The 19,422-nt window shown below is 53.1% G+C and overlaps 1 protein-coding gene across 1 annotated transcript in view; it reads left to right on the top strand.

The window, feature by feature from the left end:
* ATF6 (activating transcription factor 6) overlaps positions 1–15,788 on the top strand; it is a 132,924-nt gene extending 117,136 nt beyond the window's left edge. Inside the window, exons 11-12 of the mRNA XM_068252785.1 lie at positions 7,888–7,972; positions 11,340–15,788. Coding sequence (XP_068108886.1) covers positions 7,888–7,972; positions 11,340–11,548 — 294 coding nt within the window. The 3' untranslated portion in view covers positions 11,549–15,788. The remainder of the gene's footprint in view (positions 1–7,887; positions 7,973–11,339) is intronic.
* Positions 15,789–19,422: the final 3,634 nt, after the last annotated feature.

Below are 19,422 nucleotides of genomic sequence, written 5' to 3'. Positions count from 1 at the left end.
CCATATACACTAGAGACTCACACAGGCATTCTATGAGATGGGCAGAGAGTGGGAAATGGTAAACCTCCATACACACTAGAGATATAGCTCACACATGCATTCTCTGCAATGGTCAGAGTGTGGGAAATGGTAAACCTCCATATACACTAGAGATATAACTCACACAGGCATTCTATGAGATGGTCAGAGTGTGGGAAATGGTAAATCTCCATACACACTAGAGATATAACTCACACAGGCATTCTATGAGATGGGCAGAGAGTGGGAAATGGTTAAACTTTTTATATACTGTTGTGGGCAAAATGTTTAGCGCCCCCCCCATTACTTCTCTATTAAAAAAATGACCATTAGCAAGTGCTTTCCTAATTTTGGAAACAAATTCACTATAAAAACTGTTAACTAAGTTTAATTAGAAACTATTATTGATACACAGAGTTGAAACAGGAAAGGGCAAAAATGAGACATCCAAAATGATCAGCCCAACCCCCCCCCCCCCCCTCCCCGGCCATTAATAGTCAATGTAGCCTTTCTGAGCCTCGATTGATAACAATCTCCTAAGAGTTCTTTACTAGGTTGGCATAGGATTTTATCCATTCCTCCATTGCAAATTGTTCTAGCTGGTCCAAATTGCATGATTTCTGAGCAAGGACATTCAGTTTGAGCACCGCCGCAGATTCTCAATAGAAATAAGGTCTGGGCTCTGTGTGGGCCATTCCAGGATTATTATTCTTGTTTAATACTTCTAAAGTGCCAACATCTTCCGCAGCGCTGTTCAAAGTATATTGTCTTGTCACTTAATTGTCTCTCAGAGGAGCTCCCAATCTAATCCCCACCATAGTCCTATGTCTATGTATGTATTGTGTAGTGTATGTATTGTAATCTTGGGCCAATTTAGGGCAAAGCCAATTAAATTATTTGTATGATTTTGGGTTGTAGCAGGTAACTGCTTTTTTGGGATGTGGGAGTGACTGTATTTTTAAAGTCTGATATAAATATCTGATTGTGATGGTATAACTGATTCGTACACAGGAATCTTATATATATATATATATATATATATATATATATATATATATATATATATATATATATATATATATATATATATATATATATATATATATATATATATGTTTGTGGCAGTAGTGTGACAAAATGTGGAAAACTTTAAGGGGGCCGAATACTTTTGCAAGCCACTGTATAGGTAGAAAAAACAACGTTTTGAAAAAAGTAATACCTTTTAATGGCTAACTGATAAAGTTAAATAATGCAAGCTTTCTGGGATCTAGTCCCCTTCTTCAGGCATATTTCCATACTACAGCTAACATCTGGAAATATGCCTGAAGAAGGGGACTAGATCCCAGAAAGCTTGCATCATTTAACTCTATCAGTTAGCCATTAAAAGGTATTATTTTTTACAAAACATTTTTTTTTCTACGTATATAATGAAGGAATCACAAACTGAGGAGTTGGATGCTTTTTTGTACGGAGTCCACAGCCCTGCGTATAACTGGCACAGGCATTCTGTAACGGCTGGTGTCAGCAAGCACAGCTATTCTGATTATTAGATGATCTGCAGTATCACCAATAACACAGATGCTATACCTGATTATATGGTGATCTGCAGAATCACCAATAATGCAAGTATAACGTGACACGATACAATCGTCTGCAAGAGGGTGCAATAGAGTATCTCTATAGGGCACAGAGATACAACCTCCAGCAAGCTGGAACAGCAGACAACAATTATAATATACAGTGTAAATACAAGTCTGTGGAAATATCCACCACACAGTAATTCCTCAGAGGTGTGGTTACCTCTGAATGGGAACCCCGTATGTGAGATCCTCCAAAGGACAGAGTGGAGGAGTCTCGGCCTCTAGCAGCAAGGGTTTGCTAGAGGAGGTCGTCTCAAGAGGCAAGCCTCTGATAGAACCCTACAGTGGGAGACGTTCCACTGAAGGGAGAAAGGTCAGACAAAATGAGGTTCGGCAACAGGTCAGGCAGGAGCAGTACAGAAACGTGAGACAAGAGAATAGTCGGAAGCCAAGCCAATAGTCGATAACGGTACGGGCTGGCGAAGTACAGAATCAGGAAGCAGAAGAGTAGTCAAGACAGGCACAGAATCATACACGATAAATCAAACAGTATAATATGTGTATATACTGGCGATAAACCAATATATAACACAATACCAGAGACAAGGCTGACTAGGTCTGAGTGCTGACACAGGGTATCGCAAACACAGACGAAGTGTGACTGAAAAGCACTTCCTTATATACTGCCTGGGAGAGAAGTCTCCACCCCAGGCAGCAACCAATCAGAGCAGGCTAAAATGTCAGCTGACCTCCAGGTCAGCTGACACGCTTTCCAAGAGTATAAAGGCGTGTCTGTCGTGCGCGCCCGCCCCCTAGAGGCAAGATGGCAGAGCCCTGGTGAGCAGCATGCTAGTGAGTTTGGGGCAGAGTGCTCGGACAGATTTGCACAGCGGATGCGGACGAATTTCCGCATCCCGCGTTGGAAGGTCCGCTTGCCGGACTGGATGCGGCCATTCTTCCGCAATTCATCCGGCATTGCGGATTTTTCTTTACACATTCTCTGCTACACTCAGAGTGCTGGGAATGCCCCACAGGAGCAAAAAATCAGGCTTTTCCACTTGTGTTCAGAGTGTGGGGAGCAGTTTGTGTTCAGAGTGTGAGAAGTAGTTTGTGTTCAGAGTGTGGGAAGCAGTTTGTGTTCAGTGTGTGGGAAGTAGTTTGTGTTCAGAGTGTGGGAAGCAGTTTTTGTTCAGAGTTTGGGAAGCAGTTTTTGTTCAGAGTGTGGGAAGTGGATTGTGTTCAGAGTGCGGGAAGTAGTTTGTGTTCAGTGTGTGGGAAGTGGATTGTGTTCAGAGTGTGGGAAGTAGTTTGTGTTCAGTGTGTGGGAAGTAGTTTGTGTTCAGTGTGTGGGAAGTAGTTTGTGTTCAGTGTGTGGGAAGTGGATTGTGTTCAGAGTGTGGGAAGTAGTTTGTGTTCAGTGTGTGGGAAGTAGTTTGTGTTCAGTGTGTGGGAAGTAGTTTGTGTTCAGTGTGTGGGAAGTAGTTTGTGTTCAGTGTGTGGGAAGCAGTTTGTGTTCAGTGTGTGGGAAGCAGTTTGTGTTCAGTGTGTGGGAAGCAGTTTGTGTTCAGTGTGTGGGAAGCAGTTTGTGTTCAGTGTGTGGGAAGCAGTTTGTGTTCAGTGTGTGGGAAGCAGTTTGTGTTCAGTGTGTGGGAAGTAGTTTGTGTTCAGTGTGTGGGAAGTAGGTACACATTTTATCCACACCAGCATTGTTTGGCATTTTTGCAATGTTTGAACGTTCCTCCAAGCAATCTTGTTCAGCTTTCAGAAAGCCTAATTTGTGTCCAGTGAGTGAGAAGAGAATAGACTTTTTTTATTGCAATTTGAGTTGAGTTTGTGAGGATTTTAGTTTTGATGCCGTGATGGATATGTGTGAAGCTGAGATATTATCAGATGTGTGAGGCCTGTAAGCATTCACAAATGTTGTACATCCAGTAATGACTTTTCCCTGTGATGTCACGGAACCCGCTCCCCCTCTAGTCTGAAGATTTCCTTTTATGTAAGTTTGTTTTGGTTTTTAGAATCTTCACAACACTTTTTACCAGTAAAGAAATTCCTGAAGTCTAGACAGGAGTTGTGAACATTTCACGTCTGTACAATAAACATAACACATATTTGTAAAACATCTGGAATATCTTCCTCTACTCCATAAAACGTGCTTACTGGCAGAGCACAGTTCCTCTGTAACAGAATAACACATGTTGTTATATGTTATGTTCCAGAGCTCCAGCTCTATGTATGTGCGAGGGATAACCAGGTCTCTAGAGGACAACATTGTTTGAGGACTCGCATGTAGTGGTATTGGACCTGTGCATATATGAGCAGAAGATGCTGTGACATGGGCGGGTAGTGGTGGGAGCTGTGACCTGGATGGGTAGTGGTGGGAGCTGTGGCATGGGCGGGTAGTGGTGGGAGCTGTGGCATGGGTGGGTAGTGGTGGGAGCTGTGGCATGGATGGGTAGTGGTGGGAGCTGTAGCATGGGCAGGTAGTGGTGGGAGCTGTAGCATGGGCAGGTAGTGGTGGGAGCTGTAGCATGGGCAGGTAATGGTGGGAGCTGTGGCATGGGCAGGTAGTGGTGGGAGCTGTGGCATGGATGGGTAGTGGTGGGAGCTGTGACCTGCATGGGTAGTGGTGGGAGCTGTGGCATGGGTGGGTAGTGATGGGAGCTGTGGCATGGATGGGTAGTGGTGGGAGCTGTGACCTGGGTGGGTAGTGATGGGAGCTGTGGCATGGATGGGTAGTGTTGGGAGCTGTGGCATGGATGGGTAGTGGTGGGAGCTGTGGCATGGATGGGTAGTGGTGGGAGCTGTGGCATGGGTGGGTAGTGGTGGGAGCTGTGGCATGGGTGGGTAGTGGTGGGAGCTGTGGCATGGGTGGGTAGTGGTGGGAGCTGTGCCATGGACGGGTAGTGGTGGGAGCTGTGGCATGGATGGGTAGTGGTGGGAGCTGTGGCATGGGCAGGTAGTGGTGGGAGCTGTGGCATGGGCAGGTAGTGGTGGGAGTTGTGACATGGGCAGGTAGTGGTGGGAGCTGTGACATGGGCAGGTAGTGGTGGGAGCTGTGACATGAACGGATAGTGGTGAGAGCTGTGACATGGATGGGTGGTGGTGGGAGCTGTGGCATGGATGGGTAGTGATGGGAGCTGTGGCATGGATGGGCAGTGCTTTGACATGGACAGGTAGTGGTGGGAGCTGTGGCATGGGCGGGTAGTGGGGGGAGCTGTGGCATGGATGAGTAGTGATGTGAGCTGTGGCATGGATGGGTAGTGGTGGTAGCTGTGGCATGGGCGGGTAGTGGTGGGAGCTGTGACATGGACGGGTAGTGGTGGGAGCTGTGACATGGACGGGTAGTGGTGGGAGCTGTGGCATGGATGAGTAGTGATGGGAGCTGTAACCTGGATGGGTAGTGATGGGAGCTGTGACATGTACGGGTAGTGGTGGGAGCTGTGACATGGACGGGTAGTGGTGGGAGCTGTGACCTGGATGGGTAGTGGTGGGAGCTGTGACATGGACGGGTAGTGGTGGGAGCTGTGGGAGCTGTGGCATGGACGGGTAGTGGTGGGAGCTGTGGCATGGATGGGTAGTGATGGGAGCTGTGGCATGGATGAGTAGTGATGGGAGCTGTGACCTGGGTGGGTAGTGGTGGGAGCCGTGGCATGGGCAGGTAGTGGTGGGAGCCGTGGCATGGGCGGGTAGTGGTGGGAGCTGTGGCATGGACGGGTAGTGGTGGGAGCTGTGGCATGGATGGGTAGTGGTGGGAGCTGTGGCATGGATGGGCAGTGATGGGAGCTGTGGCATGGGGGGGTAGTGGGGGGAGCTGTGGCATGGATGGGTAGTGGTGGGAGCTGTGGCATGGATGGGTAGTGGTGGGAGCTGTGGCATGGATGAGTAGTGATGGGAGCTGTGGCATGGATGAGTAGTGATGGGAGCTGTGGCATGGACGGGTAGTGGTGGGAGCTGTGGCATGGATGGGTAGTGGTGGGAGCTGTGGCATGGATGGGTAGTGGTGGGAGCTGTGGCATGGATGGGCCTTGGTGGGAGCTGTGGCATGGATGGGTAGTGGTGGGAGCTGTGGCATGGATGGGCCTTGGTGGGAGCTGTGGCATGGATGGGCAGTGCTGTGACATGGACGGGTAGTGGTGGGAGCTGTGGCATGGATGGGCCTTGGTGGGAGCTGTGGCATGGATGGGCAGTGCTGTGACATGGACGGGTAGTGGTGGGAGCTGTGACCTGGATGGGTATTGGTGGGAGCTGTGGCATGGACGGGTAGTGGTGGGAGCTGTGGCATGGATGGGCAGTGCTGTGACATGGACGGGTAGTGCTGTGACATGGACGGGTAGTGGTGGGAGCTGTGGCATGGATAGGTAGAGATGGGAGCTGTGGCATGGATGGGTAGTAATGGGAGCTGTGGAATGGATAGGTAGTGGTGGGAGCTGTGGCATGGGCAGGTAGCGGTGGGAGCTTTGGCATGGACGGGTAGTGGTGGGAGCTGTGGCATGGATGGGTAGTGATGGGAGCTGTGGCATGGATGGGCAGTGCTGTGACATGGACAGGTAGTGGTGGGAGCTGTGGCATGGGAGGGTAGTGGGGGGAGCTGTGGCATGGGGGGGTAGTGGGGGGAGCTGTGGCATGGATGGGTAGTGGTGGGAGCTGTGGCATGGACGGGTAGTGGTGGGAACTGTGGCATGGATGGGCCTTGGTGGGAGCTGTGGCATGGACGGGTAGTGGTGGGAGCTGTGGCATGGGCAGGTAGTGGTGGGAGCTTTGGCATGGACGGGTAGTGGTGGGAGCTGTGGCATGGATGGGCCTTGGTGGGAGCTGTGGAATGGATGGGTAGTGGTGGGAGCTGTGGCATGGGCAGGTAGTGGTGGGAGCTTTGGCATGGACGGGTAGTGGTGGGAGCTGTGGCATGGATGGGTAGTGATGGGAGCTGTGGCATGGATGGGCAGTGCTGTGACATGGACAGGTAGTGGTGGGAGCTGTGGCATGGGAGGGTAGTGGGGGGAGCTGTGGCATGGGAGGGTAGTGGGGGGAGCTGTGGCATGGATGGGTAGTGGTGGGAGCTGTGGCATGGACGGGTAGTGGTGGGAGCTGTGGCATGGATGGGCCTTGGTGGGAGCTGTGGCATGGACGGGTAGTGGTGGGAGCTGTGGCATGGGCAGGTAGTGGTGGGAGCTTTGGCATGGACGGGTAGTGGTGGGAGCTGTGGCATGGATGGGTAGTGATGGGAGCTGTGGCATGGATGGGCAGTGCTGTGACATGGACAGGTAGTGGTGGGAGCTGTGGCATGGGAGGGTAGTGGGGGAAGCTGTGGCATGGGAGGGTAGTGGGGGGAACTGTGGCATGGATGGGCCTTGGTGGGAGCTGTGACCTGCATGGGTAGTGGGGGGAGCTGTGGCATGGGAGGGTAGTGGGGGGAGCTGTGGCATGGATGGGTAGTGGTGGGAGCTGTGACATGGACGGGTAGTGGTGGGAACTGTGGCATGGATGAGTAGTGGTGGGAGCTGTGGCATGGATGGTCCTTGGTGGGAGCTGTGGCATGGATGGGCAGTGCTGTGACATGGACGGGTAGTGGTGGGAGCTGTGACCTGGATGGGTATTGGTGGGAGCCGAGACATGGGCGGGTAGTGGTGGGAGCCGTGACATGGACGGGTAGTGGTGGGAGCCGTGACATGGACGGGTAGTGGTGGGAGCTGTGGCATGGATTGTCCTTGGTGGGAGCTGTGGCATGGATGGGCAGTGCTGTGACATGGACGGGTAGTGGTGGGAGCCGTGACATGGACGGGTAGTGGTGGGAGCTGTGGCATGGATTGTCCTTGGTGGGAGCTGTGGCATGGATGGGCAGTGCTGTGACATGGATGGGTAGTGGTGGGAGCCGTGACATGGACGGGTAGTGGTGGGAGCCGTGACATGGACGGGTAGTGGTGGGAGCCGTGACATGGACGGGTAGTGGTGGGAGCCGTGACATGGACGGGTAGTGGTGGGAGCCGTGACATGGACGGGTAGTGGTGGGAGCTGTGGCATGGATGGGCCTTGGTGGGAGCTGTGGCATGGATCCTGCGCCCATTGCTGACGTGATTCTCTCGCCCACTCATCGCCCACTGCTTACATGATTCCCTCACCCACTGCTGACGTGATCCTGTGCCCACTGCTGACGTTATCCACTGCTGACGTGACCCCTCCCCCACTGGTGATGTAATCCCTCGTCCTCTTGCTAAAGTTTGATATATATTTTTCTCCTGATGAGCACTTTCACCCTACATGTATTAATTTCTGTTATTTTATTTTGAAGGACCACTTACTGCTTCCAGCCACCAATAGAAGTAAGAGCACAAGACCAAAAATGTCCATCATTTTGCCATCCACCAATGTAAATGGTACGTATGTCCATGGAAGAATGTGTTATATATGTTCCTTTACAACAAATAACAATCAGTCTTATCCAGAAGATGTGATATGAATGGGATTCTTGGGGGGAGGGGTGTATGCGGTCACTCCTGAAGCATAATACTGGGGGAGGGGTGTATGCGGTCACTCCTGAAGCATAATACTGGGGGAGGGGTGTATGCGGTCACTCCTGAAGCAAAATAATGGGGGAGGGGTGTATGCGGTCACTCCTGAAGCATAATACTGGGGGAGGGGTGTATGCGGTCACTCCTGAAGCATAATACTGGGGGAGGGGTGTATGCGGTCACTCCTGAAGCATAATACTGGGGGAGGGGTGTATGCGGTCACTCCTGAAGCATAATACTGGGGGAGGGGTGTATGCGGTCACTCCTGAAGCATAATACTGGGGGAGGGGTGTATGCGGTCACTCCTGAAGCATAATACTGGGGGAGGGGTTTATGCGGTCACTCCTGAAGCATAATACTGGGGGAGGGGTGTATGCGGTCACTCCTGAAGCATAATACTGGGGGAGGGGTGTATGCGGTCACTCCTGAAGCATAATACTGGGGGAGGGGTGTATGCGGTCACTCCTGAAGCATAATACTGGGGGAGGGGTGTATGCGGTCACTCCTGAAGCATAATACTGGGGGAGGGGTGTATGCGGTCACTCCTGAAGCATAATACTGGGGGAGGGGTGTATGCGGTCACTCCTGAAGCACAATACTGGGGGAGGGGTGTATACGGTCACTCCTGAAGCATAATACTGGGGGAGGGGTGTATGCGGTCACTCCTGAAGCATAATACTGGGGGAGGGGTGTATGCGGTCACTCCTGAAGCATAATACTGGGGGAGGGTTTATGCGGTCACTCCTGAAGCATAATACTGGGGGAGGGGTGTATGCGGTCACTCCTGAAGCATAATACTGGGGGAGGGGTGTATGCGGTCACTCCTGAAGCATAATACTGGGGGAGGGGTGTATGCGGTCACTCCTGAAGCATAATACTGGGGGAGGGGTGTATGCGGTCACTCCTGAAGCATAATACTGGGGGAGGGGTGTATGCGGTCACTCCTGAAGCATAATACTGGGGGAGGGGTGTATGCGGTCACTCCTGAAGCATAATACTGGGGGAGGGGTGTATGCGGTCACTCCTGAAGCATTATACTGGGGGAGGGGTGTATGCGGTCACTCCTGAAGCATTATACTGGGGGAGGGGTGTATGCGGTCACTCCTGAAGCATTATACTGGGGGAGGGTTTATGCGGTCACTCCTGAAGCATAATACTGGGGGGAGGGGTGTATGCGGTCACTCCTGAAGCATAATACTGGGGGAGGGGTGTATGCGGTCACTCCTGGGGGAGGGTTTATGCAGTGGCAATCCTTCCACAGAGAATGTTTCTCGTTTATTCTCACCAGGTGACGATGACGACCTCTCCCGTGAGTGCGGAGGCCCCCGACGCAGTGATCAGCCGGGTGGATCACTGGCCGAGAGCATTGTTCTCCCCACTCACCGGCTGCGTGACATCACTAGCACGCCACTGCCCTATGCCCCTCCCACAGAGCATGCTGCTAGCCAGCAGGTCTCTGCAATGTCACCAGCGTCATGTCTCATATGCCCCTCCCACAGTGTATGCTGCTAGCCTGCAGTGTCACCAGAGTGATTAGATCCCTCCCAGCGTCGTGCCTCATATGCCCCTCCCACAGAACAGGCTGCAGGTCTCTGCAGTATCACCAGAGTGGTGAGATCCCTCCCAGCGTCATGTCTTATATGCCCCTCCCACGGAGCATACTGCTGGCCTGCAGGACTCTGCAGTGTCACCAGCGTCATGTCTCATATGCCCCTCCCACAGAGCATGCTGCTAGCCTGCAGGTCTCTGCAGTGTCACCAGAGTGATTAGATCCCTCCCAGCATTGTGCCTCATATGCCCCTCCCACAGAACAGGCTGCAGGTCTCTGCAGTATCACCAGAGTGATTAGATCCCTCCCAGCGTTGTGCCTCATATGCCCCTCCCACAGAACAGGCTGCAGGTCTCTGCAGTATCACCAGAGTGATGAGATCCCTCCCAGTGTCATGTCTCATATGCCCCTCCCACAGAGCATGCTGCTAGCCTGCAGGTCTCTGCAGTGTGACCAGAGTGATGAGATCCCTCCCAGCGTCATGTATCATATGCCCCTCCCACAGAGCATGCTGCTAGCCTGCAGGTCTCTGCAGTGTCACCAGAGGGATGAGATCCCTCCCAGCGTCGTGCCTCATATGCCCCTCCCACGGAGCATGCAGCTAGCCTGCAGGTCTCTGCAGTGTCGCCAGAGTGATGAGATCCCTCCCAGCGTCGTGCCTCATATGCCCCTCCCACGGAGCATGCAGCTAGCCTGCAGGTCTCTGCAGTGTCGCCAGAGTGATGAGATCCGTCCCAGCGTCAAGCCTCATATGCCCTCCCACAGAACATGCTGCAGGTCTCTGCAGTGTCACCAGAGTGTTGAGATCCCTCCCAGCGTCATGGCTCATATGCCCCTCCCACGGTGCATGCTGCCAGTCTGCAGGTCTCCGCAATGTCCCCAGCGTCATGTCTCATATGCTCCTCCCACAGAGCATGCTGCTAGCCTGCAGGTCTCTGCAGTGTGACCAGAGTGATGAGATCCCTCCCAGCGTCATGTATCATATGCCCCTCCCACAGAGCATGCTGCTAGCCTGCAGGTCTCTGCAGTGTCACCAGAGGGATGAGATCCCTCCCAGCGTCGTGCCTCATATGCCCCTCCCACGGAGCATGCAGCTAGCCTGCAGGTCTCTGCAGTGTCGCCAGAGTGATGAGATCCCTCCCAGCGTCGTGCCTCATATGCCCCTCCCACGGAGCATGCAGCTAGCCTGCAGGTCTCTGCAGTGTCGCCAGAGTGATGAGATCCGTCCCAGCGTCAAGCCTCATATGCCCCTCCCACAGAACATGCTGCAGGTCTCTGCAGTGTCACCAGAGTGTTGAGATCCCTCCCAGCGTCATGGCTCATATGCCCCTCCCACGGTGCATGCTGCAGGTCTCTGCAGTATCACCAGAGTGATGAGATCCCTCCCAGCGTCATGGCTCATATGCCCCTCCCACGGTGCATGCTGCCAGTCTGCAGGTCTCCGCAATGTCCCCAGCGTCATGTCTCATATGCTCCTCCCACAGAGCATGCTGCTAGCCTGCAGGTCTCTGCACAGTCTCAGCCCTGCAATGTTACGCAAAGGATGAGGCCCCCACCAGCGTCATGTCTCCTGCGTGCCTCCTGCGAGTGTACGTGGGGCATTAGTCCTAAGCCCCTCTACTCGTGTTTTCATGTACCGGACCTGTTCACTCTAATTAGATTTTGTTTTTTTATCTCTTACAGAAAATGTGATTGATGGACAAGAGTACGAAGTGATGATGCAGATCGACTGTGAAGTCATGAATACTCGGATTTTACATGTTAAATCTACATCCATCCCTCCCTTTCTTAGAGAACACGGGACAAAGAAGAACCATTCATTTTACCAGCCAGACTCATCGGACTCAGATCAGGCCCGTGTCCTTAGTGCCACCAGTGAAGCCGCGATCTGATGGCCGGACCACTAATTGCTGGCTGCCTAGGAAGTGCCCCGCCCCGCCAGTAACCCCAACCATACCTGGGAAGTGACCTCAGCCACGCCGGTAACCCTACCTGGGAAGTGACCTCAGCCCCGCCACTATCCTCAACTCTACCTGGGGAGTGTCCTCAGCCCCGCCGGTAACCCCAACCCTACCTGAAGTGTCCTCAGCCCTGCCGGTAACCCCAACCCTACCTGAAGTGTCCTCAGCCCAGCCGGTAACCCCAACCCTACCTGGGAAGTGACCTCAGCCCCGCCAGTAACCCTACCTGGGAAGTGTCCTCAGCCCCGCCAGTAACCCCAACCATACCTGGGAAGTGACCTCAGCCCCGCCAGTAACCCTACCTGGGAAGTGTCCTCAGCCCCGCCAGTAACCCCAACCATACCTGGGAAGTGACCTCAGCCCCGCCGGTAACCCTAACCCTACCTGGGAAGTGACCTCAGCCCTGCCACTATCCTCAACCCCACCTGGGAAGTGACCTCAGCCCCGCCACTATACCCAACCCTACCTGAAGTGTCCTCAGCCCAGCCGGTAACCCCAACCCTACCTGGGAAGTGACCTCAGCCCCGCCAGTAACCCTACCTGGGAAGTGACCTCAGCCCTGCCACTATCCTCAACCCTACCTGGGAAGTGACCTCAGCTCAGCCATTATACCCAACCCTACCTGGGAAGTGACCTCATCCCCGCCGGTAACCCTAACCCTACCTGGGAAGTGTCCTCAGCCGCGCCACTATCCTCAACCCTACCTGGGAAGTGACCTCAGCCCAGCCACTATACCCAACCCTACCTGGGAAGTGACCTCAGCCCCGCCGGTAACCCTAACCCTACCTGGGAAGTGACCTCAGCCGCGCCACTATCCTCAACCCTACCTGGGAAGTGACCTCAGCCCAGCCACTATACCCAACCCTACCTGGGAAGTGACCTCAGCCCTGCCACTATCCTCAACCCTACCTGGGGAGTGTCCTCAGCCCTGCCGGTAACCCCAACCCTACCTGGGGAGTGTCCTCAGCCCTGCCGGTAACCCTAACCCTACCTGGGGAGTGTCCTCAGCCCTGCCGGTAACCCCAACCCTACCTGGGAAGTGACCTCAGCCCCGCCAGTAACCCCAACCCTACCTGGAAAGTGTCCTGAGCCCCGCCAGTAACCCCAACCCTACTTGGGAAGTGTCCTCAGCCCCGCCAGTAACCCCAACCCTACCTGGGAAGTGTCTTCAGCCCCGCCGGTAACCCCAACCCTACCTGGGAAGTGTCCTGAGCCCCGCCAGTAACCCCAACCCTACCTGGGAAGTGACCTCAGCCCCACCGGTAACCCCAACCCTACCTGGGAAGTGTCCTCAGCCCCGCCACTATCCCCAACCCTATCTGGGGAGTGTCCTCAGCCCCGCCGGTAACCACAACCCTACCTGGGAAGTGTCCTCAGCCCCGCCACTATCCCCAACCCTACCTGGGGAGTGTCCTGAGCTCCGCCAGTAACCCCAATCCTACCTAGGAAGTGACCTCAGCCCCACCTGGGAAATGTGTGGACTGTGAAGGAAAATCATGTGTAAACATGTGCAGCACTGACTTCTCATAGTGGACTTTACTATAAACTTTTAGCAAGAATATACACAGTTTTTTTCTATATATGTTGGAAATAAATTATTTAATTAAAATAGCACTGATTTAAATATGTATTACTTATAACATTCTGCTGGGTGGAAGCTTGTAATTGTTTCACTTTATTTTTCCCTGACATCGCTTAGACAGTTGTAAATAATGCAAATAACTTTTTATCTGGTGCACCAAATAAAGGATTGTTTTCATTACTGACAATTGTCTAAGCGCTGTTAGGGAAAGATATAGTTAATTTTCTTTTACACTTGACAGAGCTTAGGGAAACTCGTCTCAATTTAGCTGCTGATCTTACTATTGGCGCAACACTGTTGAATCTATTCTATTTTACATTGTAATTCTATTTCAGTTACAGGAGGTATTGAGAAACCTCAAAGCTAGTGGTGTCTGTACAGCACTGCCCTGCCTTGTCACACATGTCACACATCCATCCCTCCCTTTCTTAGAGAACATGGGACAAAGAAGAACCATTCATTTTACCAGCCAGACTCATCTGACTCAGATCAGGCCCGTGTCCTTAGTGCCACCAGTGAAGCCATTATCTGATGGCCGGACCACTAATTGCTGGCTGCCTAGGAAGTGTCATCAGCCCCGCCAGTAACCCCAACTCTACCTGGGAAGTGACCTCAGCCCCGCCGGTAACCCTACCTGGGAAGTGACCTCAGCCGCGCCACTATCCTCAACTCTACCTGGGGAGAGTCCTTAGCCCCGCCGGTAACCCTAACCCTACCTGGGGAGTGTCATGAGCCCCCGCCGGTAACCCCAACCCTACCTGGTCAGATACCTCAGCCCCGCCGGTAGCCCCAACCCTACCTGGGAAGTGTCCTCAGCCCCGCCAGTAACCCCAACCCTACTTGGGGAGTGTCCTCATCTCCGCCAGTAACCCTAATCCAACCTGGGAAGTGTCTTCAGCCCCGCCTGTAACCCCAACCCTATCTGGTCAGTCACCTCAGCCCCACCGGTAACCCCAACCCTACCTGGGAAGTGTCCTCAGCCCAGCCAGTAACCCACACCCTACTTGGGGAGTGTCCTCAGCCCCGCCGGTAACCCCAACCCTACCTGGGGAGTGTCCTCAGCCCGGCGGTAACCCCAACCCTACCTGGGAAGTGACCTCAGCCCCGCCAGTAACCCCAACTCTACCTGGTCAGTCACCTCAGCCCCACTGGTAACCCCAACCCTACCTGGGAAGTGTCCTCAGCCCAGCCAGTAACCCCAACCCTACTTGGGGAGTGTCTTCAGCCCCGCCAGTAACCCCAACCCTACCTGGGAAGTGTCTTCAGCCCCGCCAGTAACCCCAACCCTACCTGGGAAGTGTACTCAGCCCGCCAGTAACCCCAACCCTACCTGGGAAGTGACCTCAGCCCAGCCACTATCCCCAACCCTACCTGAAGTGTCCTCAGCCCAGCCGGTAACCCCAACCCTACCTGGGAAGTGACCTCAGCCCAGCTAGTAACCCCAACCCTACCTGGGAAGTGACCTCAGACCCGCCGGTTACCCTAACCCTACCTGGGCAGTGTCATCAGCCCCGCCGGTAACCCCAACCCTACCTGGGCAGTGTCCTCAGCCCCACCGGTAACCCCAACCCTACCTGGGAAGTGTACTCAGCCCGCCGGTAACCCCAACCCTACCTGGGAAGTGACCTCAGCCCAGCCACTATCCCCAGCCCTACCTGAAATGTCCTCAGCCCTGCCACTATCCCCAACCTTACCTGGGAAGTGTCTTCAGCCCCGCCGGTAACCCCAACCCTACCTGGGAAGTGTCCTCAGCCCCGCCGGTAACACCAACCTTACCTGGGCAGTGCCCTCAGCCCCGCCGGTAACCCCAACCCTACCTGGACAGTGTCCTCAGCCACACCGGTAACCCCAACCCTACCTGGGGAGTGTCCTCAGCCCCGCCGGTAACCCCAACACTACCTGGGAAGTGACCTTAGCCCCGCCAGTAACCCCAACCCTACCTGGTCAGTAACCTCAGCCCCACCGGTAACCCCAACCCTACCTGGGAAGTGTCCTCAGCCCAGCCAGTAACCCCAACCCTACTTGGGGAGTGTCCTCAGCCCTGCCAGTAACCCCAACCCTACCTGGGAAGTGTCTTCAGCCCCGCCAGTAACCCCAACCCTACCTGGGAAGTGTACTCAGCCCCGCCAGTAACCCCAACCCTACCTGGGAAGTGTACTCAGCCCCGCCGGTAACCCCAACCCTACCTGGGAAGTGACCTCAGCCCCGCCAGTAACCCCTACCTGGGAAGTGACCTCAGCCCCGCCAGTAACCCCTACCTGGGAAGTGACCTCAGCCCCGCCAGTAACCCCAACCCTATCTGGGGAGTGTCCTCAGCCCCGCCGGTAACCACAACCCTACCTGGGAAGTGTCCTCAGCCCCGCCACTATCCCCAACCCTACCTGGGGAGTGTCCTGAGCTCCGCCAGTAACCCCAACCCTACCTGGGGAGTGTCCTCAGCCTCACCTGGGAAATGTGTGGACTGTTAAGGAAAATCATGTGTAAACATGTGCAGCACTGACTTCTCATAGTGGACTTTACTATAAACTTTTAGCAAGAATATACAGTTTTTTTCTATATATGTTGGAAATAAATTATTTAATTAAAATAGCACTGATTTAAATATGTATTACTTATAACATTCTGCTGGGTGGAAGCTTGTAATTGTTTCACTTTATTTTTCCCTGACATCGCTTAGACAGTTGTAAATAATGCAAATAACTTTTTATCTGGTGCACCAAATAAAGGATTGTTTTCATTACTGACAATTGTCTAAGCGCTGTTAGGGAAAGATATAGTTAATTTTCTTTTACACTTGACAGAGCTTAGGGAAACTCGTCTCAATTTAGCTGCTGATCTTACTATTGGCGCAACACTGTTGAATCTATTCTATTTTACATTGTAATTCTATTTCAATTACAGAAGGTATTGAGAAACCTCAGGGCTAGTGGTGTCTGTACAGCACTGCCCTGCCTTGTCACACATGGACCGGCAGCTGTGTTCTGGGTGAGGCCAGTCAGTTGTGTTCTGGGTGTGGCCAGTACAGCCCTGCCTTGTCACATGTGGACCAGCAGCTGAGTGCTGGGTGTGGCCAGTACAGCACTACCCTGCTTTGCCAGACATGGACCAGCAGCTGTGTTGTGGGTGTGGCCAGTCAGCTGTATTCTGGGTGTGGCCAGTCAGCTGTGTTTTGGATGTGGCCAGTCAGCTGTGTTGTAGGTGTGGCCAGTCAGCTGTGTTCTGGGTGTGGTCAGTCAGCTGTGTTCTGGGTGTGCCCAGTACAGCACTGACCTGCCTTGTGGCACATGGACCAGCAGCTGTGTTCTGGGTGTGGCCAGTCAGCTGTGTGCTGGGTGTGTGGCCAGTCAGCTGTGTTCTGGGTGTGGCCAGTCAGCTGTGTTCTGGGTGACGCCAGTCAGCTGTGTTGTGGGTGTGGCCAGTCAGCTGTGTTGTGGGTGTGGCCAGTCAGCTGTGTTCTGGGTAAGGCCAGTCAGCTGTGTTCTGGGTGAGGCCAGTCAGATGTGTTCTGGGTGTGGTCAGACAGCTGTGTTCTGGGAGAGGTCAGTCAGCTGTGTTCTGGGAGTGGTCAGTCAGCTGTGTTCTGGGTGTGGCCAGTCAGCTGTGTTGTGGGTGTGGCCAGTCAGCTGTGTTGTGGGTGTGGCCAGTCAGCTGTGTTGTGGGTGTGGCCAGTCAGCTGTGTTCTGGGTAAGGCCAGTCAGCTGTGTTCTGGGTGAGGCCAGTCAGATGTGTTCTGGGTGTGGCCAGTCAGCTGTGTTCTGGGTGTGGTCAGTCAGCTGTGTTCTGGGTGAGGCCAGTCAGCTGTGTTCTGGGAGTGGTCAGTCAGCTGTGTTCTGGGTGAGGTCAGTCAGCTGTGTTCTGGGTGTGGCCAGTCCGCTGTGTTCTGGGTGTGGTCAGTCAGCTGTGTTCTGGGTGTGTCCAGTCAGCTGTGTTCTGGGTGTGGCCAGTCAGCTGTGTTCTGGGTGTGGCCAGTCAGCTGTGTTCTGGGTGAGGCCAGTCAGATGTGTTCTGGGTGTGGTCAGTCAGCTGTGTTCTGGGTGTGGCCAGTCAGCTGTGTTCTGGGTGAGGCCAGTCAGCGGTGTTCTGGGTGAGGCCAGTCAGCGGTGTTCTGGGTGAGGCCAGTCAGCTGTGTTCTGGGTGTGCTCAGTCAGCTGTGTTCTGGGTGAGGCCAGTCAGCTGTGTTCTGGGTGAGGCCAGTCAGATGTGTTCTGGGTGTGGTCAGTCAGCTGTGTTCTGGGTGTGGTCAGTCAGCTGTGTTCTAGGTGTGGCCAGTCAGCTGTGTTCTGGGTGAGGCCAGTCAGCTGTGTTCTGGGTGTGCTCAGTCAGCTGTGTTCTGGGTGTGGCCAGTCAGCTGTGTTCTGGGTGAGGCCAGTCAGCTGTGTTCTGGGTGAGGCCAGTGAGCTGTGTTCTGGGTGTGGTCAGTCAGCTGTGTTTTGGGTGTGGCCAGTCAGCTGTGTTTTGGGTGATGTCAGTCAGCTGTGTTTTGGGTGATGTCAGTCAGCTGTGTTTTGGGTGATGTCAGTCAGCTGTGTTTTGGGTGATGTCAGTCAGCTGTGTTCTGGGTGTGGCCAGTCAGCTGTGTTCTGGGTGTGGCCAGTGAGCTGTTTCCTGGGTGTGGCCACTACACTGTGTAATATAGCTGTAGTGCCATGTAAAAGGAGTGCTGTATAAATTATCACTATTGTCTGTAATTTTTGCTTTAGATGGGATTTGAAGTTTTTTTTTATCGTGATCTTTGTCAATGTTGTATTGTTTATTCATTGGGTTTAATTTTTAATGCAGATTTTATTGTAAGCAGTGTCACAGGGCCCCTAGGTGCCGGAACGCACAATACCTTCCAATCGGTTTCAGCACACAGACCATGCAAGATGTGGTCACAATCGGTGCGCAGAAAACGCTGGAATTTTGGCAGCAGACCGACTAGAAGGGAGCCTGTGAGTTACAGTAATTACAAATTACACACCATTTCAGGGTATAACTGCCACCACCTCTGTTACCATGGGACAGAGGAGCCCACTGACTGGCTGAGTCTAGACCTGCAAATAAAAACGGTTAAACACACTCTATTCTGTCTAGCTAGCAACAATAGTAGCGACTCTTCAGAAGTCAGGGTTCAGTTTGTGCGGCTGAATAATGGGGTAGCTGAATAAACAAATGATGTTAGCGTCGTTTATTAAAACGCAATATAAATAATTAATATATACAGCAAATCATTAAAATCAACAATTATAGAAACATTAATAGCCAGTATAGAAATAAAAAGGAGAAAATACTTAGAGTTCGTGGAAATATGTCCTTCTGGGAAAACTTATAAAGTTCTGGTTTCAGTTCAGTAGCAAAGTCCAAACAAACCAGGTGCCAGCATGTCCTCAAGCTGGCAAGGATGTAATCCGGATGATGTTTCAAAATGGAGGACATTGATTTTGGGTCCTCTGCCATTCTTATAACCCTGATCCAGTAGGAGGGAATGAGGGCAGGAACCGCACACCCCCTTAGAACATGAGAGGAGTCCTCCCCCTTTCCCTGGGGACCAAAAATCATATCTAACCATATATGGGCTCTATCTCACAGAACCGTACAGGTCAGGGCAGATTTACTAACATTTTTAGGTCCGTCCCGATTTACCCAGCACCCTGATACCAAACATGATGGGTGGGACCCCTGTGGTATCATCAGGGCACTTTTGAAATGCCTAACTGGCAGCCCTTTCCTCAGAATGTTCTGAAAGTTTCTCAGTACCAGTGCCAGGCAAAGCCCGGCATGCTCTGTGAGTTTGTAGGGCCTGCCAGCCTGGCAACACAGAAAATATGACACATATAGCAGTTTATGGAATATTATATACATCTAGGAGTTACAGCTGGTCAGTTCTAGGTGAAGGCTCTTTGAAGCTAGGACAGCAGGCTACGTGTCGGCTTCCCTGCTGTGATCGGGGCCGGGGAGTCTCTCTCCCTCCTCTGAATTGGTTCTGTCAGGCTACTTATCTGACTTCATCTGACTTCAGTGTAAGGGAGAGTGTGCTCCGTGCCAGCGTAAGGGAGATCGTACCCCATGCCAGCGTAACGGAGAGCATGCTCCGTGCCAGCATAAGGGAGACCATGCTCTGCGCCAGCGTAAGGGAGACCGTGCTCCGTGCCAGCGTAAGGGAGAGCGTGCTCTGTGCCAGCGTAAGGGAGAGCGTGCTCCGTCCCAGCGTAAGGGAGACTGCTCCGTGCCATTGTAAGGGAGA

Source organism: Hyperolius riggenbachi, chromosome 9, assembly GCF_040937935.1.
Source record: "Hyperolius riggenbachi isolate aHypRig1 chromosome 9, aHypRig1.pri, whole genome shotgun sequence".
In the NCBI taxonomy this organism is placed as follows: Eukaryota; Metazoa; Chordata; class Amphibia; order Anura; family Hyperoliidae; genus Hyperolius; species Hyperolius riggenbachi.
Note: the sequence above shows the minus strand (reverse complement) of the source record. Positions and strands in the feature narration are given on the sequence as shown.